Source organism: Triticum aestivum, chromosome 2D, assembly GCF_018294505.1.
Source record: "Triticum aestivum cultivar Chinese Spring chromosome 2D, IWGSC CS RefSeq v2.1, whole genome shotgun sequence".
In the NCBI taxonomy this organism is placed as follows: domain Eukaryota; kingdom Viridiplantae; phylum Streptophyta; class Magnoliopsida; order Poales; family Poaceae; genus Triticum; species Triticum aestivum.
Genome location: NC_057799.1, coordinates 329299847 through 329326437, shown reverse-complemented (window position 1 = coordinate 329326437; position 26591 = coordinate 329299847). Strand labels below are relative to the sequence as shown.

Sequence of the window (26591 nt, the reverse complement as noted above, 5' to 3'; positions counted from 1 at the left end):
CCGAACGCACGGCACCTCCGAGTTCTGCACACGTTCAACTCGATGACATTCCTCGAACTCCGATCCAGCTGAGCTTTGAGGGAGAGTTCCGTCAGCACGACGGCGTGGTGACGATGATGATGTTCTACCGACGCAGGACTTCGCCTAAGCACCACTACGATATTATGGAGGTGGATTATGGTGGAGGGGGGCACCGCACACGGCTAAGAGATCCAAGAGATCAATTTTTGTGTCTATGGGTGCCCCCTCCTCCGTATATAAAGGGGGGAGGAGGAGAGGGCCGGCCAAGGGGAGGAGGTGCGCCCAAGGGGGGCAATCCTACTCCAAGTAGGATTCCCCCCTCTTTCCTAGTCCAAGTAGGAGAGGGGAAGGAAGGGGAGGAGAAGAAGAAGGAAAGGGGGGCCGCCCCCCTAGCCCAATTCGGTTTGGGCTAGGGGGGCCGCGCGCCCCTAGCTGGCCGCCTCTCCTCTTCCACCACTTGGGCCCATGAGGCCCAATAACCCCCCGGGGGGTTCCGGTAACCTCCCGGTTTCTCCGATATATATCCGATAACCCCCGTAACTCATCTGGTGTCCGAATATAACATTCCAATATATCAATCTTAACGTCTCGACCATTTCGAGACTCCTCGTCATGTCGGTGATCACATCCGGGACTCCGAACTACCTTCGGTACATCAAAACATATAAACTCATAATATAACCGTCATCGAACTTTAAGCATGCGGACCCTACGGGTTCGAGAACTATGTAGACATGACTGAGACACGTCTCCAGTCAATAACCAATAGCGGAACCTGGATGCTCATATTGGCTCCCACATATTCTACGAAGATCTTTATCAGTCAAACCGCATAACAACATACGTTGTTCCCTTTGTCATCGGTATGTTACTTGCCCGAGATTCGATCGTCGGTATCTCAATACCTAGTTCAATCTCATTACAGGCAAGTCTCTTTACTCGTTCCGTAATACATCATCCCGCAACTAACTCATTAGTTACAATGGTTGCAAGGCTTATAGTGATGTGCATTACCGAGTGGGCCCAGAGATACCTCTCCGACAATCGGAGTGACAAATCCTAATCTCAAAATACGCCAACCCAACAAGTACCTTCGGAGACACCTGTAGAGCACCTTTATAATCACCCAGTTACGTTGTGATGTTTGGTAGCACACAAAGTGTTCCTCCGGTAAACGGGAGTTGCATAATCTCATAGTCATAGGAACATGTATAAGTCATGAAGAAAGCAATAGCAGAATACTAAACGATCAAGTGCTAAGCTAACGGAATGGGTCATGTCAATCACATCATTCTCCTAATGATGTGATCCCGTTAATCAAATGACAACTCATGTCAATGGCTAGGAAACATAACCATCTTTGATCAACGAGCTAGTCAAGTAGAGGCATACTAGTGACACTCTGTTTGTCTATGTATTCACACAAGTATTATGTTTCCGGTTAATACAATTCTAGCATGAATAATAAACATTTATCATGATATAAGGAAATAAATAATAACTTTATTATTGCCTCTAGGGCATATTTCCTTCAGTCTCCCACTTCCACTAGAGTCAATAATCTAGATTACACAGTAATGATTCTAACACCCATGGAGCCTTGGTGTTGATCATGTTTTGCTCGTGGAAGAGGCTTAGTCAACGGGTCTGCAACATTCAGATCCGTATGTATCTTGCAAATTTCTATGTCTCCCACCTGGACTTGATCCCGGATGGAGTTGAAGCGTCTCTTGGTGTGCTTGGTTCTCTTGTGAAATCTGGATTCCTTTGCCAAGGCAATTGCACCAGTATTGTCACAAAAGATTTTCATTGGACCCGATGCACTAGGTATGACACCTAGATCGGATATGAACTCCTTCATCCAGACTCCTTCATTTGCTGCTTCCGAAGCAGCTATGTACTCCGCTTCACACGTAGATCCCGCCACAACGCTTTGTTTAGAACTGCACCAACTGACAGCTCCACCGTTCAATGTAAACATGTATCCGGTTTACGATTTAGAATCGTCTGGATCAGTGTCAAAGCTTGCATCGACGTAACCATTTACGACTAGCTCTTTGTCACCTCCATAAATGAGAAACATATCCTTAGTCCTTTTCAGGTATTTCAGGATGTTCTTGACCGCTGTCCAGTGATCCACTCCTGGATTACTTTGGTACCTCCCTGCTAAACTTATAGCAAGGCACACATCAGGTCTGGTACACAGCATTGCATACATGATAGAGCCTATGGCTGAAGCATAGGGAACATCTTTCATCTTCTCTCTATCTTCTGCATTGGTCGGGCATTGAGTCTTACTCAACTTCACACCTTGTAACACAGGCAAGAAACATTTCTTTGCTTGATCCATTTTGAACTTCTTCAAAACTTTGTCAAGGTATGTGCTTTGTGAAAGTCCAATTAAGCGTCTTGATCTATCTCTATAGATCTTGATGCCCAATATGTAAGCAGCTTCACCGAGGTCTTTCATTGAAAAACTCTTATTCAAGTATCCTTTTATGCTATCCAGAAATTCTATATCATTTCCAATCAGCAATATGTCATCCACATATAATATCAGAAATGCTACAGAGCTCCCACTCACTTTCTTGTAAATACAGGCTTCTCCAAAAGTCTGTATAAAACCATATGCTTTGATCACACTATCAAAGCGTTTATTCCAACTCCGAGAGGCTTACACCAGTCCATAAATGGATCGCTGGAGCTTGCACACTTTGTTAGCTCCCTTTGGATCGACAAAACCTTCCGGTTGCATCATATACAACTCTTCTTCCAGAAATCCATTCAGGAATGCAGTTTTGACATCCATTTGCCAAATTTCATAATCATAAAATGCGGCAATTGCTAACATGATTCGGACAGACTTAAGCATCGCTACGGGTGAGAAAGTCTCATCGTAGTAAATCCCTTGAACTTGTCGAAAACCTTTTGCAACAAGTCGAGATTTATAGACAGTAACATTACCGTCAGCGTCAGTCTTCTTCTTGAAGATCCATTTATTCTCAATGGCTTGCCAATCATCGGGCAAGTCAACCAAAGTCCACACTTTCTTCTCATACATGGATCCCATCTCAGATTTCATGGCCTCACGCCATTTTGCGGAATCTGGGCTCACCATCGCTTCTTCATAGTTCGTAGGTTCGTCATGGTCTAGTAACATAACCTCCAGAATAGGATTACCGTACCACTCTGGTGCGGATCTTACTCTGGTTGACCTACGAGGTTCAGTAGTAACTTGATCTGAAGTTTCATGATCAACATCATCAGCTTCCTCACTAATTGGCGTAGGTGTCACAGGAACCGGTTTCTGTGATGAACTACTTTCCAATAAGGGAGTAGGTACAGTTACCTCATCAAGTTCTACTTTCCTCCCACTCACTTCTTTCGAGAGAAACTCCTTCTCAAGAAAGGATCCAAATTTAGCAACAAAAGTCTTGCCTTCAGATCTATGATAGAAGGTGTACCCAACAGTTTCCTTTGGGTATCCTATGAAGACACATTTCTCCGATTTGGGTTCGAGCTTATCAGGTTGAAGCTTTTTCACATAAGCATCGCAGCCCCAAACTTTAAGAAACGACAACTTTGGTTTCTTGCCAAACCACAGTTCATAAGGCGTCGTCTCAACGGATTTTGATGGTGCCCTATTTAACATGAATGCAGCCGTCTCTAAAGCATAACCCCAAAATGATAGCGGTAAATCAGTAAGAGACATCATAGATCGCACCATATCTAGTAAAGTACGATTACGACGTTCGGACACACCATTACGCTGTGGTGTTCCGGGTGGCGTGAGTTGCGAAACTATTCCGCATTGTTTTAAATGTAGACCAAACTCGTAACTCAAATACTCTCCTCCATGATCAGATCGTAGAAACTTTATTTTCTTGTTACGATGATTTTCCACTTCACTCTGAAATTCTTTGAACTTTTCAAATGTTTCAGACTTATGTTTCATTAAGTAGATATACCCATATCTGCTTAAATCATCTGTGAAGGTGAGAAAATAACGATACCCGCCGCAAGCCTCAACATTCATCGGACCACATACATCTGTATGTATGATTTCCAACAAATCTGTTGCTCGCTCCATAGTTCTGGAGAACGGCGTTTTAGTCATCTTGCCCATGAGGCACGGTTCGCAAGTACCAAGTGATTCATAATCAAGTGGTTCCAAAAGTCCATCAGTATGGAGTTTCTTCATCCGCTTTACACCAATATGACCTAAACGGCAGTGCCACAAATAAGTTGCACTATCATTATCAACTCTGCATCTTTTGGTTTCAATATTATGAATATGTGTATCACTACTATCGAGATTCAACAAAAATAGACCACTCTTCAAGGGTGCATGACCATAAAAGATATTACTCATATAAATAGAACAAACATTATTCTCTGATTTAAATGAATAACCGTCTCGCATCAAAAAAGATCCAGATATAATGTTCATGCTCAACGCTGGCACCAAATAACAATTATTCAGGTCTAAAACTAATCCCGAAGGTAGATGTAGAGGTAGCGTGCCGACCGCGATCACATCGACTTTGGAACCATTTCCCACACGCATCGTCACCTCGTCCTTAGCCAATCTTCGCTTAATCCGTAGTCCCTGTTTCGAGTTGCAAATATTAGCAACAGAACCAGTATCAAATACCGAGGTGCTACTGCGAGCATTAGTAAGGTACACATCAATAACATGTATATCACATATACCTTTGTTCACCTTGCCATCCTTCTTATCCGCCAAATACTTGGGCAGTTCCGCTTCCAGTGACCAGTCTGTTTGCAGTAGAAGCACTCAGTCTCAGGCTTAGGTCCAGACTTGGGTTTCTTCTCCTGAGCAGCAACTTGTTTGTTGTTCTTCTTGAAGTTCCCCTTCTTCTTCCCTTTGCCCTTTTCTTGAAACTGGTGGTCTTATTGACCATCAACACTTGATGCTCCTTCTTGATTTCTACCTCCGCAGCCTTTAGCATTGCGAAGAGCTCGGGAATCGTCTTATCCATTCCTTGCATGTTATAGTTCATCACGAAGCTCTTGTAGCTTGGTGGCAGTGATTGAAGAATTCAGTCAATGACGCTATCATGCGGAAGATTAACTCCCAGTTGAATCAAGTGATTGTTATACCCAGAAATTCTGAGTATATGCTCACTGACAGAACTATTCTCCTCCATCTTGCAGCTGTAGAACTTATTGGAGACTTCATATCTCTCAATCCGGGCATTTGCTTGAAATATTAACTTCAACTCCTGGAACATCTCATATGCTCCATGATGTTCAAAACGTTGTTGAAGTCCCGGTTCTAAGCCGTAAAGCATGGCACACTGAACTATCGAGTAGTCATCAGATTTGCTCTGCCAGACGTTCATAACATCTGATGTTGCTCCTGCAGCAGGTCTGGCACCTAGCGGTGCTTCCAGGACGTAATTCTTCTATGCAGCAATGAGGATAATACTCAAGTTACGGACCCAGTCCGTGTAATTGCTACCATCATCTTTCAACTTTGCTTTCTCAAGGAACGCATTAAAATTCAACGGAACAACAGCACGGGCCATCTATCTACAATCAACATAGACAGCAAAATACTATCAGGTACTAAGTTCATGATAAATTTAAGTTCAATTAATCATATTACTTAAGAACTCCCACTTAGATAGACATCCCTCTAATCCTCTAAGTGATCACGTGATCCAAATCAACTAAACCATGTCCGATCATCACGTGAGATGGAGTAGTTTCAATGGTGAACATCACTATGTTGATCATATCTACTATATGATTCACGCTCGACCTTTCGGTCTCAGTGTTCCGAGGCCATATCTGCATATGCTAGGCTCGTGAAGTTTAACCTGAGTATTCCGCGTGTGCAACTATTTTGCACCCGTTGTATTTGAACGTAGAGCCTATCACACTCGATCATCACGTGGTGTCTCAGCACGAAGAACTTTCGCAACGGTGCATACTCAGGGAGAACACTTATACCTTGAAATTTAGTGAGAGATCATCTTATAATGCTACCGTCAATCAAAGTAAGATTAGATGCATAAAAGATAAACATCACATGCAATCAATATAAGTGATATGATATGGCCATCATCATATTGTGCTTGTGATCTCCATCTCCGAAGCACCGTCATGATCACCATCGTCACCGGCGCGACACCTTGATCTCCATCATAGCATCATTGTCGTCTCGCCTACTTATGCTTCTACAACTATCGCTACCGCTTAGTGATAAAGTAAAGCATTACAGGGCGATTGCATTGCATACAATAAAGCGACAACCATATGGCTCCTGCAAGTTGCCGATAACTCGATTACAAAACATGATCATCTCATACAATAAAAATTTAGCATCATGCCTTGACCATATCACATCACAACATGCCCTGCAAAAACAAGTTAGACGTCCTCTACTTTGTTGTTGCAAGTTTTACGTGGCTGCTACGGGCTGAGCAAGAACCGTTCTTACCTACGCATCAAAACCACAACGATAGTTCGTCAAGTTAGTGCTGTTTTAACCTTCTCAAGGACCGGGCGTAGCCACACTCGGTTCAACTAAAGTTGGAGAAACTGACACCCGTCAGCCACCTGTGTGCAAAGCACGTCGGTAGAACCAGTCTCGCGTAAGCGTACACATAATGTCGGTCTGGGCCGCTTCATCCAACAATACCGCCGAACCAAAGTATGACATGCTGGTAAGCAGTATGACTTGTATCGTCCACAACTCACTTGTGTTCTACTCGTGCATATAACATCTACGCATAAAACCTGGCTCTGATACCACTGTTGGGGAACGTAGTAATTTTAAAAAAAATTCCTACGCACACGCAAGATCATGGTGATGCATAGCAACAAGCGGGGAGAGTGTGTCCACGTACCCTTGTAGACCGAAAGCGGAAGCGTTAGCACAACGCGGTTGATGTAGTCGTACGTCTTCACGATCCGACCGATCAAGTACCGAACGCACAACACCTCTGAGTTCTGCACACGTTCAACTCGATGACGTCCCTCGAACTCCAATCCAGCCGAGCTTTGAGGGAGAGTTCCGTCAGCACGACGGCGTGGTGACGATGATGATGTTCTACCGACGCAGGGCTTCGCCTAAGCACCGCTACGATATTATCGAGGTGGATTATGGTGGAGGGGGGCACCGCACACGGCTAAGAGATCCAAGAGATCAATTTTTGTGTCTATGGGGTGCCCCCCTCCTCCGTATATAAAGGGGGGGAGGAGGAGAGGGCCGGCCAAGGGGAGGAGGCGCGCCCAAGGGGGGCAATCCTACTCCAAGTAGGATTCCCCCCTCTTTCCTAGTCCAAGTAGGAGAGGGGAAGGAAGGGGAGGAGAAGAAGAAGGAAAGGGGGGCCGGCCCCCTAGTCCAATTCGGTTTGGGCTAGGGGGCCGCGCGCCCCTAGCTCGCCGCCTCTCCTCTTCCACCACTTGGGCCCATGAGGCCCAATAACCCCCCAGGGGATTCCGGTAACCTCCCGGTTTCTCCGATATATATCCGATAACCCCCGGAACTCATCCGGTGTCCGAATATAACATTCCAATATATCAATCTTAACGTCTCGACCATTTCGAGACTCCTCGTCATGTCCGTGATCACATCCGGGACTCCGAACTACCTTCGGTACATCAAAACATATAAACTCATAATATAACTGTCATCGAACTTTAAGCGTGCGGACCCTACGGGTTCGAGAACTATGTAGACATGACCGAGACACGTCTCCGGTCAATAACCAATAACAGAACCTGGATGCTCATATTGGCTCCCACATATTCTACGAAGATCTTTATCGGTCAAACCGCATAACAACATACGTTGTTCCCTTTGTCATTGGTATGTTACTTGCCCGAGATTCGATCGTCGGTATCTCAATACCTAGTTCAATCTCGTTACCGGCAAGTCTCTTTACTCATTCCGTAATACATCATCCCGCAACTGACTCATTAGTTACAATGCTTGCAAGGCTTATAGTGACGTGCATTACCGAGTGGGCCCAGAGATACCTCTCCGACAATCGGAGTGACAAATCCTAATCTCGAAATACGCCAACCCAACAAGTACCTTCGGAGACACCTGTAGAGCACCTTTATAATCACCTAGTTACGTTGTGACGTTTGGTAGCACACAAAGTGTTCCTCCGGTAAACGGGAGTTGCATAATCTCATAGTCATAGGAACATGTGTAAGTCATGAAGAAAGCAATAACAGAATACTAAACGATCAAGTGCTAAGCTAACGGAATGGGTCATGTCAATCACATCATTCTCCTAATGATGTGATCCCGTTAATCAAATGACAACTCATGTCAATGGCTAGGAAACATAACCATCTTTGATCAACGAGCTAGTCAAGTAGAGGCATATTAGTGACACTCTGTTTGTCTATGTATTCACACAAGTATTATGTTTCCGGTTAATACAATTCTAGCATGAATAATAAACATTTATCATGATATAAGGAAATAAATAATAACTTTATTATTGCCTCTAGGGCATATTTCCTTCAAAAATAAGCCGTCAATGGAAATAAGCTGTCAACTATTTTGAAATGAACAATATAAATTAGTTCATAACTATGTTTGAGAAACTCACATAGCGGTAGAACTGGAAGCGTATCAACAAGGACCCAAATGTCCATATTGTCTTGGTCGATGTCAGGATCACCAAGATCCATGGTGACAAGCATACCCTCATAAAAATCATACATCTTGCAAAGTGCTTCCCAATTTTTGCAACCAAAATGGGTTACACTCTCAGAATTATACAGATTTGCTTCAAAATCCGTACCATGATGAGTCCTTAGGTGAATTTTCTTTGTTTTGAAATTTTCATGGTCTTCAAAATCCATCCTCTCCAAGACATAGCATCTTGCATGGCATGGGATAAGCTACTCAAATTGTAAAATATGAAAGTTGCACGTTGAAATAGTTGAAGTCATGCTTAATTACGAAAAAACACTTGTTGTCGTTGTGTATCGTTTCAACATCGAAGGTCTCCTGGAGCTTAATGCTCAAGCGCCGATCTTCGTCCAGGTGAGGCCTGTCGCACAGACCTCGGTCGTCGTTACACCAGCTGCACTCCCCCGGGAGACTTTTGTCATCCGATGACGATATTTTCTACGTTCATAATTCAAAGATTAAACTTGTACAATTCAATATATGTACTACAAAAATTAAATTAGATCATTATTATTCATCACGGGTTGACTATCGGTCTGTCGAGTCTTTTTCTTGAAAACTCTCAGCTCGCGTGGTGTATACATTCGACCGTTGGTGATGGTAGCTCCTCCTTTCGTTCTCGAGTGCATTACACCAAAATGTCTAGCACACGGAAACGAAGGAGAAGCGACCCCCACGACAACAGTCGGGATTTTTCGTCCTCTCATATGTGGTGGAGACTCTCACACACTGATTCCTCTCTAACATTTGCGACCGTCGGTGATGGTCGTTACTCCTCCTTCCCCTAGTGCGTAACAAAGGTCTAGCACCCGAAGAAGAAGGAGAAACGCCCCCCACGACAATAGTCGGGCTTCTTGATACGTCTCCAACGTATCTATAATTTATGAAGTATTCATGCTGTTATATTATCTATCTTGGATGTTCAATGGGCTTTTATATGATTTTTGGGACTAACCTATTAACCTAGAGCCCCGTGCCAGTTTCTGTTTTCTCCTTGTTTTTGAGTTTTACAGAAAAGGAATATCATACGAAGTCCAATTGACGAGCCAATTTTTGATGATTTTTTATGGACCAAAAGAAGACCCCGGAGTAAAAGAGTTGGGCCAGGAGAGTCCCGGGGTGCCCACGAGGGTGCCCCCCCAAGCGCGTGGGCCTGCCTCGTGGACACCTCGGGCATCTCCTTGACGTGAGACCGACGCCAAAAATTCCTATAAATATAGAAACCTCGGAAAATTAACCTAGATCGGAAGTTCCGCCACCGCAAGCCTCTGTAGCCACGAGAAATCAATCTAGGCCCTCTCTAGCACCCTTCTGGAGGGGGCCATCATCACCGGTGGCCATGGAGGAGTATCCCGGAGGGGCCATCATCATCATGAAGGCCAAGGACCAGAGGGTGGAGGCCATGGAGGAGGAAGCACAAGGGGGAGAACCTCTCCTCCTCTCTCTTGGTGGCATCAGAGTGCCATCGGGAGGGGACTCATCGCCGCGGTGATCGTCTTCATCAACATCACCATCCTCATTCTTTTACGCGGCCCACTCTCCCGCACCCCGCTGTAATCCCTACTTGAACATGGTGCTTTATGCCACATATTATGATCCAATGATGTGTTGCCATCCTATGATGTTTTGAGTAGATATCTTTTGTCTATGGGTTGATTGATGATCTAGATTGGTATGAGTTGTATGTTTTACATTGATGCTGTCCTATGGTGCCCTCTGTGTCGCGCAAGCGTGAGGGGTTCCGCTGTAGGGTGTTGCAATACGTTCATGATTCGCTTATAGTGGGTTGGTGAGTGACTGAAACACAAACCCGAGTAAGAGGGATTGTTGCGTATGGGAATAAAGAGGACTTGATGCTTTAATGCTATGGTTGTGTTTTACCTTAATGATCTTTAGTAGTTGCGGATGCTTGCTAGAGCTCCAATCATAAGTGCATATGATCCAAGTAGAGAAAGTATGTTAGCTTATGCCTCTCCATCATATGAAACTGCAATAGTGATTACCGGTCTTGTTAACAATTGCCTAGGACAATCCGCACACCGATCCACCATTATTCCACACTCGCTATTTATAATACTTAGTAATATATTCTAACTTTATGATAACAGCACCTACTTTTATATTTTAGCTCTCCGATATCATACAAAGTTATCCCCTTCATACCCACAACATAGTTTTATTTCTCGTTTCTAGTTGGAAGCAAACGCTTGGTGTACGTAGAGTCATATCAGTGGCAGATAGGGCTTGAGAGAATATTGATCTTACCTTTAGCTCCTTGTGGGTTCGACACTCCATACTTATCACTTCCACCTTCTGAAATTGCTACGATGATTCCCTGCACTTGGGGATTATCAAGCTCTTTTCTGGCGCCGTTGCCGGGGAACAATAGCGTGGGGTTGATATTCTCGTGTGTGCTTGTTTGCTTTCTTCACTAAGTAGATTTTGTTTTTCCTTTTTGTTTCTGTTTAGTTGTGGGTGAAACATGCAAAAAAAATTAAAAATGAAAATACAAAAAAATTTACTTGCCTTTCATGCCTAAAAAGTTTTTCAAAAAGAGAAGTGATTGGAAAGTTATGCATTGAAGAAGTGAGGGTCGACCTTGAGCACTTGTGTTCATGCTCACGGAAACAATGTAGAATTTTTCATGGAATTTTCTCTGTAAATAATTATCCCCTTGTATATATTCATTGTATTATAAGAATAATGTGCCAAGCTTTGGTTTTAGGATGATTAGATTGCTTGTTTACTTTGTGCAGAACAAAAACAGAAACTTTGGCTGTAGTGCGCGAATTTACATTTTTTACTGGAGTGTCAAATGGGTCTGAAACTTTTTGCACATTACTTCTGTACAAATGTTTCAAATTTTCATATTTATTTCATAATTTTAGGAGTTACAGAAGTTTACCAAACTTCCAGATTACTACAGACTGTTCTGTTTTTAACAGATTCTGTTTTGCGTGTGTTGTTTGCTTATTTCGATGAATCTATGGCTAGTATCGGAGGGTATGAACCATAGAGAAGTTGGAATACAGTAGGTTTAACACAAATATAAATAAAGAATGAGTTCATTACAGTACCTAAAGGTAGTGATTTGCTTTATTACACTAACGGATCTCACAAGTTTTTGTTAAAGTTTTGTGTGGATGAAGTGTCCGAAGGTCGAGGAGCTATCAATATGAGAAGAATAAAGAGAGGCAAGAGTTAAAGCTTGGGGATACCCAAGGAAACCCAAGTAAATATTTCAAAGGATACTCAAGCATCTAAGCTTGGGGATGCTCCGGTTGGCATCCCATCTTTCTTCTTCAACAAATATCAGTACACCTCGGTTTTTGTTTTGTTCACATGATTTGTGTCCCTTGTGTTTTCCTTTTTTTTCTTTAAGAACCATGCTATTATGAGATGTCCCTCCATAAATTTATAGAATAATTCATGTGCTTCACTTATATCTTTTAAGTATGATCTTATAGAATTGCTCTTTGTGCTTCACTTAAATCTCTTGAGTACGGTTTTATAGAATGCTTCATGTGCTTCACTTATACATTTTGAGCTTGGATATTGGTTAGCCTATATTAATTGTAGAATGCTCCCTGAACTTCACTTATAGTTTTTGGAGTATGAATAATACTATCATTTAAAGTGGGTTTGGAAGAGTGTCAACTTTAGGAATTAGTGATCCCACTATTTTGGAGGGCGTTGAATCTTCATGTGATATTTATGAAAGTGGATTTGGAAGAGTGTCAACTTTAGCTAGTAATGATTCCACTATTTCGGAAGAGGTTCCAATTGAGTATGAGAACAAAGTTGCTATCCATGTTGCTACTGAAAATTATTATGAGGGAGGAATACATGCTTGTAGGAGTTGCAATAATATCAAGTTTCCTCTCTATGTGCTTAAAGTTTTGAAGTTATACCTGTTTTGCCTTCCTATGCTAGTTGATTCTTGTTCCCATAAGTTGTGTGCTCACAAAATACCTAGGCATAGGAAGTTGGTTAGAATCAATTGTGCTAGTCATATTCTTCAAGATGCTCTCCTTGTGCTTCAATTCCTACCTTTTATGTGAGCATCATTGAAATCATCATGCCTAGCTAAAAGGCATTAAAGAAAAGCGCTTGTTGGGAGACAACCCAATATTTACCCTTACTGTTTTTTTGTGTTTACATGATTAAGCTACTGTAGTAATCATGTTTTATAGCTTTTGTTTCAAAAAAGTGCCAAGTAAGACCTTTGGGAAGACTTAGGAGAAAGTTAATGTGATCTTGCTGTAAAAAATAGAAACTTTGCGCTCACGAGATTAGCTGTAATTTTTTATAGAAGAGTGCTTTTGGGTTGATTATTTTTTCAGAAGATTAATAGACAAATTCCTCACGTCCACCAATTTATTTCATAATTTTTGTAGTATCATAAGTATGGTTTATGTTCAGATCATTACAGATTGTTCTGTTTCTGACAGATTCTGTTTTCATTGCATAGTTTGCTTGTTTCTAGTTTCTATGACTTATATTTCTCAATATAAATTATAGAAATGATGTGGTACAGTAGGCATTGTGTGAGAAAAATTATGAAACTTGTCCTTAACAGTACCAAAGTGAATGGTTTACTCTTTATCATACTAACCTATCTCACGAAGTTTGGTTAAGTTTTGTGTGATTGAAGTTTTCAAGCTTTGGGTGAGATATCGATATGAGGAGAATAAGGAGTGGAAAGACCCTAAGCTTGGGGATTCCCAAGGCATCCCAAGGTAATATTCAAGGAAGACTCAAGTACCTAAGCTTGGGGATGCCCCGGAAGGCATCCCCTCTTTCGTCTTCAAAACTATCGGTATACCTTACTCGGAGCTATATTTTTATTCGTCACATGATATGTGTTTTGCTTGGAGCGTATTTTCAATTTTACTTGCTGTTTGAATAAAATCATTGGATCTTAAATATTGAATGAAAAAGAATCCTCCCATGGCTAGTTAATTATTTGACTACTCAGTGTTCTTCACTCATATCTTTTGGAGTAGTTTGTCATTTACTGATGTGCTTCACGTATATCCTATGAGTAAATGGTTGAATAAATTGAATGTCATAAACCTAAATTTATATATGTTTCATATGCTTATAACATGGGGAGTAATGACTTCACACATAATAAGTATAGGTAGTAAACTTATTGAAAGTTAGCAAACGTAGAATTAGTCAATGAAAGAATATTGAAGGAAGAGAGATTTCACATATAAATATACTATCTTGGACATCTTTTGTAATTGTGAGCACTCATTAAAATATGACATGCTAAAAGGTTGATGTTGGACAAGGAAGACAACGTAATGGGTTATGTTTTCTTATATCTGAAATAAAGTATATTGTCATGGATCGCCCAACACGTTGAGCTTGCCTTTCCCTCTCATGCTAGCCAAATTCTTTGCACTAAGTAGAGATACTACTTGTGCTTCCAAATACCCTTAAACCCGGTTTTGCCATGAGAGTCCACCATACCTACCTATGGATTGAGTAAGATCCTTCAAGTAAGTTGTCATCGGTGCAAGCAATAAAAATTGCTCTCTAAATATGTATGATTGATTAGTGTGGAGGAAATAAGCTTTATACGATCTTGTGATGTGGAAGAAATAAAAGCGACGGACTACATAATAAAGGTCCATATCACAAGTGGCAATATAAAGTGACTTTCTTTTGCATTAAGATTTTGTGCATCCAACCCTGAAAGCGCATGGCAACCTCTGCTTCCCTCTGCGAAGGGCCTATCTTTTACTTTTATCTCTTACCCTTATGCAAGAGTCATGGTGATCTTTCACCTTTCCTTTTTACATTTTATCCTTTGGCAAGCACATTGTGTTGGAAAGATTCTGATTTATATATCCAATTGGATGTAAGGCATCATGAACTATTATTGTTGACATTACCCTTGAGGTAAAAGGTTGGGAGGCGAATCTATAAGCCCCTATCTTTCTCTGTGTCTGATTAAAACTTTGAACCCATAAATATCGCGTGGGTGTTAGCAATTGTGAAAGACTAAATGATAGTTGAGTATGTGGAGTTTGCTAAATCAAAGCTCTAACATAGACTCTTCCTGAAAATAAGATGAATTGTAATTGTTTGATGACTGATAACATGGTTTGTTAGTTTTCAAGAAAGTTTATGATCTATACTTTAACATGTGAATAGCTTGTTACTTTATTATGAAAAGTTTTATGAGATGAGCTACTGTTATGACATATAATGATGCTAGAAAAGGTGATTGAAATTATCATCGATCAAACTTGCGCACCTGCTAGCATTCACACTTCATAAATTATTTCTTTTATCATTTACCTACTCGAGGATGAGCAGGAATTAAGCTTGGGGATGCTGATACGTCTCCAATGTATCTATAATTTATGAAGTATTCATGCTGTTATATTATCTATCTTGGATGTTTAATGGGCTTTTATATGATTTTTGGGACTAGCCTATTAACCTAGAGCCCAGTGCCAGTTTCTGTTTTCTCCTTGTTTTTGAGTTTTACAGAAAAGGAATATCAAACGGAGTCCAATTGACGAGCCAATTTTTGATGATTTTTTATGGACCAAAAGAAGACCCCGGAGTAAAAGAGTTGGGCCAGGAGAGTCCCAGGGTGCCCACGAGGGTGGGGGCGCGCCCACCCCCCCCCCCCCCAGGCGCATGGGTCTGCCTCGTGGACACCTCGGGCATCTCCTTGACGTGAGACCGACGCCAAAAATTCCTATAAATACAGAAAACTCGGAAAATTAACCTAGATCGGAAGTTCCGCCGCCGCAAGCCTCTGTAGCCACGAGAAATCAATCTAGGCCCTCTCTAGCACCCTTCTGGAGGGGGCCATCATCACCGGTGGCCATGGAGGAGTATCCCGAAGGGGCCATCATCATCATGAAGGCCAAGGACCAGAGGGTGGAGGCCATGGAGGAGGAAGCACAAGGGGGAGAACCTCTCCTCCTCTCTCTTGGTGGCATCAGAGTGCCATCGGGAGGGGAATCATCGCCGCGGTGATCGTCTTCATCAACATCACCATCAGCATCACCATCCTCATCTCTTTTACGCGGTCCACTCTCCCGCACCCCGCTGTAATCCCTACTTGAACATGGTGCTTTATGCCACATATTATGATCCAATGATGTGTTGCCATCCTATGATGTTTTGAGTAGATATCTTTTGTCTATGGGTTGATTGATGATCTAGATTGGTATGAGTTGTATGTTTTACTTTGATGTTGTCCTATGGTGCCCTCCGTGTCGCGCAAGCGTGAGGGGTTCCGCTGTAGGGTGTTGCAATACGTTCATGATTCGCTTATAGTGGGTTGGTGAGTGACTAAAACACAAACCCGAGTAAGAGGGATTGTTGCGTATGGGAATAAAGAGGACTTGATGCTTTAATGCTATGGTTGGGTTTTACCTTAATGATCTTTAGTAGTTGCGGATGCTTGCTAGAGCTCCAATCATAAGTGCATATGATCCAAGTAGAGAAAGTATGTTAGCTTATGCCTCTCCCTCATATGAAACTGCAATAGTGATTACCGGTCTTGTTAACAATTGCCTAGGACAATTCCGCACACCGATGCACCATTATTCCACACTCGCTATTTATAATACTTAGTAATATATTCTAACTTTATGATAACAGCACCTACTTTTATATTTTAGCTCTCCGATATCATACAAAGTTATCCCCTTCATACCCACAACATAGTTTTATTTCTCGTTTCTAGTTGGAAGCAAACGCTTGGTGTACGTAGAGTCGTATCAGTGGCAGATAGGGCTTGAGAGAATATTGATCTTACCTTTAGCTCCTTGTGGGTTCGACACTCCATACTTATCACTTCCACCTTTGGAAATTGCTACGATGATTCCCTGCACTTGGGGATTATCACTTCTTCCTCCTCTCTCATATATGGTGGATACACTCCCTCACTGATTTTTGACCTTCGGTGATCGAGCCTCGACAGACTTAAAGTCAACCCGAAATGTCGTTTAATTATTTTTCTAGAAAATCCATGCCACTCGATATTTCCTACATATTCTAGCACAAGTCATGCCAGAATTCACGGAAAAATCCGGCATGCCCTTTGGTAAAAAAGGACATATCGAGCACCTGAAATTTGCCGGAAAGGAAATTAATCAACACTCCGGCAAAACATAGGCCACTATAGGAGGTGTAACCTGTAAACATGGCCAGCCACTTGGGCAAGCACATATCCTATTTGAGCAACACAAGATGTACATCTTTATATCTACATCATATGAGCATTCAATAAGAAAAACCAAATCGTAAAATAAATTATTATTCAAATTAGCATGCATTCAATAAGCAAAACTACATCATCTCTTGCGTCCGTACATCGTCGAATATTATCACTAATACACCTCGAATAGTATCATATATATAGCATCGCTAATACAGCTAGAACCGTAGCGCCCGACGGGTATCGGCGCGGGCGATGGACACCCAAAGAGAAGGAACCATCACAGGATCATAGCTCCAGTGAGATCCCTGAAGAACCTGCCAGGTATTGTCAAACCTGCCCTCCAACGCAACCATGTAGCGACGGACGTGCTCGTCCTCCTCGCTGACACAGTAACGTACCACCTCCGCGGTGTCCGAAAGCCTCGGCACCGTCATTGGCCCACGCAACCGCCACCAAAGAAGGTTCGGGTCAACGACGGGCTGGCTCCTCACCAAGATGCGCCCCCCGGAAGGTAGCACCTCCCAGTACCAGCCTGGCGGAGCCCAGTCCCCGACATGGCCCCTCTGATCAAGCTGGCCTCCTCTGCCGAGTCGACGATGAGGATGCGGGATAGGCATCATCGATGTCGATGCGGGAATACTTGTTTTAACTAAAAAAATAACAACAAATGTGACACCTAAAACACCTAAATTCTATTAACTACACCTAATTGAAAACCTACATTTTAAACATGCTTCGATCATAACTATGGTTCATACTATGTTATTCTAAGATTAAACACCTAAAATACCTAAATTAAATCAACAACATGGGGTGGCTGGTCTCACCTCGATCGAGGTCGGAGGGGGTCGGTGACGGGGACGGCGGCGGGGATGATGCAGGGGCGCCTTGATCTCTGCAAAAACAAAATATAAAAAACATTATTATCGTCATCTTAGGACTTAGTGAAACTCCATAAGCTACATTGAATTATTCTATTCAAATTTACTTCCTATTATTTTCAAATTTTCTAAAAATTTCCTATTCTATTCAAAAGACCTGCATTTACTTATTTTTTTTTCAATTTCATAATTTATTCTATTCAAATTAATTATTCAAAAATTCTAAAAATTTCCTATTCTATTCAAAAAACCTACATTTACTTATTCTATTCAAATTACTTATTAAAATTTTCTAAAAAGAAAATATACTAAAAACCTACATTTACTAAAAACAAAAACTAAAACAGAAAGGGGGAGGAGGTGGTGGGAGGAGGCCAGGAGGAGGAGGGAAGGAGGAGGGGGAGGAGGAGAAAGGAGGAGGGAGGAGGAGGAGAGAGCGGGAGAGGGAGAAGGTAGGAGGAGGAGGAGGGGGCCGCCGGAGAGGGGGGAGGAGGATGGGAGGGGGCCGCCGGCGGAGAGGGAGGAGAGAGGATGGCCACGGGAGGAGGGAGAGATGAGGGCGGCGAGAGGAGGAGGAGGGAGGGAGGGAGGGTGGGCGGCGAGAGGAGGAGGGAGGGAGGGAGGCAGCACCTTGGGGGCGACGGCGGGCGACGGCGGCGACGACGTGCGGCGAGTGGAGATGAGAGTGTGTGAGGGAGAGTGAGGGACGCGCGTGGCATGGATAAGATACCCGTAGTAGTAGTGCTTGTTCGTAAACAGCGCTACTGCTACGATAATTAGCAGTAGCGTTTTTTCTTAACCAACGCTACTACTAAGGCTATAATCGTTAGCATGCAAAAAAGGCATCAAATTAAAAAATGCATTGGTCATCATCGATCTTTTTGTGTAGAATCTAAATTGTCAGTATGAATCTTCGCATGTATAGGTACAGGCGAAGATTCATATTGCCACCAATCCTACACATAGAGTTCAATGAAGACCAACTGGTTGTGATAGTTTGGGAAGCACCATATTTAAGGTGGTAAAAATTCTGTTCACGGAGCGAGGTGGGACTAAACTTTGTTCATAGGAGGGGGCTAAATTTAGCAGTAGCGCTGGTCAGAGGAAAGCGCTATTGCTACGTACAATAGCAGTAGCGCTTTTTGCACACCAGCGCTGCTAGTATGCCTGGCCTGCTGGCAACGGTTTGGCAATTATAGTAGTAGCGTGTTTTGTAGCTACAGCGCTACCGGTAAGTGCATAGTAGCAGTGCGCTACTAATAATTAGTAGCAGTGTTGCCTTTTAGAAAGCGCTACTAGTAAGCTCCTGTGTATAAGGCTTTCCCTAGTAGTGACTACGACGATATGACCGAGGTGTTGAACTGTGGAGGGGGCACCGCACACGGCTAAGAGATTGTCTGTTGTGCCTTTGGGGTGCCCCTGCCCCCGTATATAAAGGAGGGGAGGAGGAGGCCGGCCAACAAGGGGCGCGCCAGGGAGAGGGGAGTCCTACTAGGACTCCAGTCCTAGTAGGATTCGGCCCCACCCTTTTTTACTTCTATCGGAGGGGGAAAAGGGGAAGGAGAGGGAGAGGGAGTAGGAGAAGGAAAGGGGGTGGCGCCCCCTTCCCAAGTACAATTCGGCCTCCTCCCTTGTGGGGGGCGCACCAGCCCCTTGTGGGCTGGTTAGCCTCCCTCCTATGGCCCATAAGACCCATATCTTTCCCCGGGGGGTTCCGGTAACCCCTCCGGTACTCCCGTATGTACCCGATACACTCCAGGGCCCTTTCGGTGTCCGAATACTACCTTCCAATATATCAATCTTTACCTCTCGGCCATTTCGAGACTCCTCGTCGTGTCCGTGACCTCATCCGGGACTCCGAACAAACTTCGGTCATCAAATCACATAACTCATAATACAAATCATCATCAAACGTTAAGCGTGCGGACCATACGGGTTCGAGAACTATGTAGACATGACCGAGACACATCTTCGGTCAATAACCAATAGCGGAACCTGGATGCTCATATTGGTTCCTACATATTCTATGAAGATCTTTATCGGTCAAACCGCATAACAACATACGTTGTTCCCTTTGTCATCGGTATGTTACTTGCTCGAGATTCGATCGTCGGTATCATCATACCTAGTTCAATCTCGTTAACGGCAAGTCTCTTTACTCGTTCCGTAATGCATCATCCCGCAACTAACTCATTAGTCACATTGCTTGGAAGGCTTATAGTGATGAGCATTACTGAGAGGGCCGAGAGATACCTCTCCGATACACGGAGTGACAAATCCTAATCTCGATCTATGCCAACTCAACAAATACCATCGGAGACACCTGTAGAGCATCTTTATAATCATCCAGTTATGTTGTGACGTTTGATAGCACACAAGGTGTTCCTCCGGTATTCGGGTGTTGCATAATCTCATAGTCAGAGGAACATGTATAAGTCATGAAGAAAGCAATAGCAATAAAACTAAACGATCATTATGCTAAGCTAACGAATGAGTCTTTTCCATCACATCATTCTCTAATGATGTGATCCCGTTGATCAAATGACAACACATGTCTATGGTCAGGAAACTTACCATCTTTGATTAACGAGCTAGTCTAGTAGAGGCATACTAGGGACACACTGTTTGTCTATGTATTCACATATGTACTAAGTTTCCGGTTAATACAATTCTAGCATGAATAATAAACATTTATCATGATATAAGGAAATATAAATAACAACTTTGTTATTGCCTCTAGGGCATATTTCCTTCACGAGCCGCCTCCGTCGCCGCCTCCTTCGCCTCCCGCTCCGACTGCTCTATGGCTAGCTGGAGGGCCATTGCGTTCTTCCGGCGGAGGCAGCGAGCGTCTGTCTCCGCCGTCGTGAGCGACCGATGGCAGACCCATGCGAGGAGCCGCTAGTCCTCGTTGGGCTCTGTCAGCATCCCGCGGTGACGGCGAACAGACCGTTCCAGCGCTTCCCTCTCCCTTGCCCGCTGCCTCTCGCGGTGGACGGCGTGCGCCTCCGATTTCGGAGTGCACGTGTGGGCCGGTGGCACAGGGACTAGCACCCACTGCTGCTCACGCAGAGGAGCGGCCGGCGGGGGAAGGGGACGACGCATGGGCGGTGCGGACTGCATTGTCCTCTCGGAGCTAAGCGCGGGCCGGGAGGGTCCAGCTCCGGCGTTCGCGCTGCGCCGGCGCGGGAGCTGCAGCGACACTTCAGATCTGGAGCTGCCCCGGTGTTCATTGGACCGCTCCAAGGCAATGCGAAGCTCGAAGCCAGATGATTTTTTTGTGGGACAGCCATGGGGTCGATGGTGGACCCGGCTTGTCAGGCGGACGTGCCCGGGCCTGTGTGGGTCGCCCCATATCCGTCTTAGAGTTGAGCTGGATATGAAGGGTGCCGGTCAGTTCGAACGTTTGAGGCCCGTTTAAGACGTCCAACTGGGTCTATCTTTTGTGATCGGTCAGCCCGTCCAAGCATTTGAAAGTGATTTGGTGCGCACGGCTGTAGATGCTCTCAGACCGGTCCCTCCGTTCCTTCCAATCTTCCGCAAAGTTTTGACAGTGTTTCAATTTCGATCTTGCTTCACCTTTGTTCCATAGCTAAAATCATTGCATCTCGGCAAGCTAATGCTTCACCAACAAAAGGGCTGGTTATCCCTTGTGATTAGTGAATCTTGCGGCCACAAAGGGCCCATCATGACCTCCCACCACCAAGGGCGCTCCTGCATTCCTATTTATCACATCCAAATCGGCATCTGTACTATTTATCTTTACTCCAGCGTAGGTGGTTTACATAACACTTGCTGTTGTTGTGACACAGGTGTCTTCGGAGGCATATCTAAAGCCCTAATCAGCTCTTGTATGATTTTCATAGATTTATCTGTTGGTATTGCAACTCACCATGTGTATATTTCTTCCTGCTGCCTCAAACCGTCCACATGACTGAAATAATTACAGCCGCATCGTCCCTGCTTATAAGCTCGGGATCCAGCAGGTCCCTAGTCCATGTTAGCGGATTCATCCGACGGATTTTCACGCCAAAGAAGGGATGTATACGCACATGGCACTTTTGCCTGCGTGAAGAAGAAAGACAAGAAAAAAAATAGAGGAGTGAGCTCTGATGTAAGAGTCAGACTCTATGCATGCTCCTAGGTAAAAGAATTTAATGAGTGGAAAGAGTAGAGAGAAACTGAAAAAAAATATAAGCTTATAACCAACCTTATAGCCTACTCTATTATATGACCAATTAATAATACTAACTCTTGATGACATGGCATGTCCATATAGCCAGCAGCTGGCTATACTATTAACCATGCTCTAAAAGCATTTACAACCCGGACCCCTCAAACCCGTCTCAATCGCCCGGGCAGGCCGCTCGGTTAATGTCCGGTCACGATCTTTTGACCTACGCGGGCCTCTCAAACGGCCCTCAAACGCCCGGGCTGACCGGCACCCCCATATTCAGCCCAAATATGGGGCGGATATGGGGCACCCGGGCACGCCCGCCACGTCGGACCCGAAAACCGACCCGACCTCAAATTGCACCAAATCCTTCCTCCTCCTCCCGCCGCCCTCCAACCGTTCCCGCGCCCGGACCCTCGCCAGCCTCCACCCTTGCTCCCAATCCTCACCTCCGGCCCTGATCCACTGCCCGAGATGTCGTCCAGCCCTACCCACACCGCCGCGACGGAGACACGGTCCGCCTCGTCCGTCGGAGGCGTGATGTCGTCGTCAGCGACTTACAAGGCGGAGAATGTCGCCTGCAAGTTGCGGCGACGCCGGCAGCGAGAGAGGGAGGCGGCGGCGGCGCAGGGAGGTACGGACGTGGTGGAGCAGCTGTCTCCTCCGCCGCGCCCGGATGCAGGCGGAGGAGGCAGCTTGGATGCAGGCAGAGCAGGACGTATTCCGCCTGGAGCAGGAGGACGAATTCTGCTCGGAGCAGGCGCTCAGCCAGTGATCCGAGGCCATCCGTCACGCTCGTATGTTGATTTCATTTTGTTATGTCCAGTTTGTTGAACTATGTTGCTTTGCTTTGTTTTGAAATTTTGCCTTCAGACAGTATGTACTGTATGATCGACGTGCATGGATTTGATGATCAAAATTTGCGGTATGCGGATGTGCGACGTAATATTTAAGAAATGCCCGGTCAGTGCCGAAATTTTGCCTTCAGACAGTATGTACTGTATGATCGACGTGCATGGATTTGATGATCGAAATTTACGGTATGCAGATGTGCGGCGTAATATTTAAGAAATGCCCGGTCAGTGCCGAAATTTTGCCTTCAGACAGTATGTACTGTATGATCGACGTGCATGGATTTGATGATCGAAATTTACGGTATGCGGATGTGCGGCGTAATATTTAAGAAATGCCTGGTCAGTGCCGCGAGCGTATTCGCAGGTGTTTGAGGGACTGAATTTGCCAAGTCCGATCGTAAACGCTCTGAGTAGAGACTAGGGAGAGTGATGGTAGCAGGCCGGCAGGCTGGTGATGGCACCGCTTTTGGCTCCATGGTGCTGGGTGGTGTGGCGCACTTTTCTTTCTTTTGAGGAGCTAAGGGGTGATTAAACGAGGTGGTGACCACCGAAAAAAGGAGTAGTGCACCCACGCACGCGAACAGTATTTGGGAAGGCCGGATGCGTGTATTTTACTCCCGGTGGAGGTGGAGTCGTAACTAGCGCTGGAATTGCTGCCACTGACTGACTCTTGTTGTGTTTCTTGCGTCTGTGATTGGACAAATTTGATTTATAGACGAAATCAAATCACAGAATGAACTATCCGTATTTCACGCGGCTGACCTTTTTGTGTGACGCCCGACACGAAGGCGCCACACTACACTGTGCAACGCCTCACAGATATGCGCTACACTGCCAGCGTCGCATCCGTGTGATCAGAAAATTACTAAGTCAGTGTGCAGCGCCTAAAAGCTAGGCGCCACACTATACAGTGTAGCGCCTAGCTCCCAGGCGTTGCACTAGTGCAGCGCCTAGCTCTCAGGTGCTGCACTAGTGCAGGTGCAGCGCCTGAGAGCTAGGCGCCACGGGGCAGCCGTGTGAAATAGTTTCACGGACAGTTCATTCTGTGATTTGATTTCGTCTATAGGGCTTGAGAGCCCTCTCCTCCCCTGCAGCTTAATTAATGACACGCTGCTGCTTCTGCACTAGTGGAACACGCGCCCCACACCCCTCCCCATTAATGAATGAATGAATGGGTGAGCCTCCCGAGTGATGAGAGAGAGAGAGCTGAGGGGAAAGCAACGGGACGACAGGGAAAAAGCTAGCGAGCGAGCGAGCGAGCGAGCAAACAAAAGCGACCAGCTAGCTCCGGCAGCACCCACTACGCCCCCTTTCGCCAATCTACTCCACTTCACTCCACTGTAAATCTATCTATCTGGGCCTGGGGGAAGCAAGGAATTTGAAGTCGACATGAGCTAGGGTGAGAGTGAGAAGCCAAGCAAGCAGGCGACGCAAGATCGACGGCTCTCACCATCACCACTCTCCCCGTGCTAGGACTAGGAGGGAGGATGCCGCTCCACCTGCTGCTCCTCCTCCTGCTGCTCCTGCCGTCCGCCGCCGTGGCCGGCAAGGCCCACCAGTCCTCCTCCTTCGCCCTCGATTTCTTCCCTGGCGACGGCGCCATCGCGCAGCTCGCTCTCACCGGCGCCAACGCCACCTCCGCCGGCGACATCTCCATGCGCTCCCCGCGGGCCCGGGTACAGTACCACAAACCCATCCACTTGGCCCCCGCCGCCGCCGGCTTCTCAACCTACTTCTCCTTCTCTCTCCACCCTAGCCCCAAATCTCACGCCGCCTCCATCGCCTTCTTCCTAACGCCCGCCGCGCCCTCGCCCGCCGTTAACGCCCTCGCCGTCGTCTTCGCCGCCGCGGACTCCAGCCACATCCGAGTCCAAATCGACCTCGCCGGTGAAACGGCCGCCCAGACCGCCCCCCGCGGTATCCCCAAAAAGCTGCATTCCTGGATAGACTACAACGCCACATCCGCCACGCTCCAGGTCCGTCTCTCCGCCTCGCGCCTCCCCAAGCCGCCGCGCGCGCTGCTCTCCCACCCGCTCCATCTCCACTCCGCCCTCCTCCTCCTCCGCAGCAAGCCCATGCTCGCCGGATTCGCCTCCTCCCACGCCAACTGCAGCCTCTTCAGCTGGGCCTTCAGGGCCAACCACGGGCCTCCCTACCTCATGCACTCCCAGCCACTCAATCCCACCGGCTTATCGCTCACCACGCCGCCGCCAGACCGCCTCCCCCGCGCTCCCCCGGGCAACCGCCACCCCTGGGTTTCGCTGCTGTTAGCTGCCGCGTGCGGCGCCGTCTTCACATTCGTCCTGCTCTTCGTCTGGTACTCCATGGGGAAGCGCCGCCCGGTCGCGCCGGTGGAGTACCCCATGCACCCGTCCTCCGACGACATCATCTACGAGAAGATTGTGCTGGTCGGAGTCAAGGACCTCCCTGCCGATGTCACCGCAGCTGCTCACAAGTAGCCGCTATCCTCTCCTCTAGATTCTACTGCAAGTGTGCTCCTGTAACTGTAAGTAGGAAATTGTTGCTAGTAAGCGCGGTGGAAAATGCAGATTTTGCCGGCAAAGCGAACAAAGCAAATTCTGCACTTCCCACCGGGATTAGGATTCGATTGCTCTTTCTAAATTGTAACTTGTCAATTGTCATGTCATCCACCACTGCTACCACTTCTTCTTTGTATGCTTATTAGTCATGTCCTAGTACTATTCAAGAGCTCATCTTATCATCTCTAATGGACAGAGTAACATGATGTTTGTTTTTTCGGCGAATGCACATAATATAGCTGATGACAAATTGAGGCATGATATATGAGTATCTGTATCGCGGTTTGTTCCAAAATATAGGTAAAATTTCACAACTCCGCCCGATTTCTGCTCAATCCCCAGATACTGAATGCATCCACCGAGTTCTTTAGTGACTGCTCCTCCTCAATTTATGCGCTTGTGCTTTGCAGAGTTGCTAGCTTTGGTGATTGCTCCCCCTCAATAATGCACCTGTGCTTTTCAAACGCACTTCACCACTGCTGTTTAATTTACTCCTGCATTAGTAGATTCGGAGTTTCTTCTTCGGCAGCTTCAACTTGCGGGAGACTCTTGTTGCAGTTTGGTGGCATGGTTCTGTGCCAAGTTGCTTAACAAGATGCTGCTAGGTGCAGTTCAGTTGGCCAAAGCCACTTTGCATTAATATTGGAGATGTGCACGAGAGTGCTGAAATCATTATGGGAGATCTAGGTGCATGCTATATGCCCATTGCTACTTTCAGTTAGGAACCACTAGCTGTATTATGGCATCCAGGATTCCAGGGTTTGCTTTACTTTTAGGTTACTTGTATCCTGGAACCTGATGCTGTTTTTGGCTGACCAGTTGCATATTGAAAGATGTAAAGACGACAAGTTATTATGAAATATACGATCATTTTTAGTAATACATTCATTAGTTAGCAACAGCTTTTCAAACGCACTTCACCACGGATGAATTCTATCTATCATTTTAATATACTTTATTAGTAGTACTATGGTAAATATCATTGGAGTCTACATCCTATATACTAGTACCTAAATAGTTTATCCCACTATCTCTAATTCTCGCAAAATGCACACATGCCACCTCATTATCCCACCTAAATAGTTTATCCCACTATCTCTTACCGAAATATATCACAACTAATTCCTGTAGTAACGCGGGGCGTATCATCTAGTTTTTAGATAATTTTCATATCTACCTGCTTAAACAAACCTGCTTATATCATCTAGTTTTTATATACTCCTCCTAAGAGTACG

At 45.2% G+C, this 26591-nt stretch overlaps 1 protein-coding gene across 1 annotated transcript; it reads left to right on the top strand.

The window, feature by feature from the left end:
- Positions 1-23981: 23981 nt before the first annotated feature.
- Positions 23982-25530, top strand: LOC123052997 (uncharacterized). Its single transcript, XM_044476367.1, has one exon. It carries the CDS (start codon positions 24304-24306, stop codon positions 25273-25275), a length of 972 nt encoding a protein of 323 aa, XP_044332302.1. The 5' UTR covers positions 23982-24303; the 3' UTR covers positions 25276-25530.
- Positions 25531-26591: the final 1061 nt, after the last annotated feature.

Excerpts from the sequence above, each read along its gene's own strand:
- LOC123052997 (XM_044476367.1), top strand. The coding sequence starts at position 24,304 with ATGCCGCTCCACCTGCTGCTCCTCCTCCTGCTGCTCCTGCCGTCCGCC.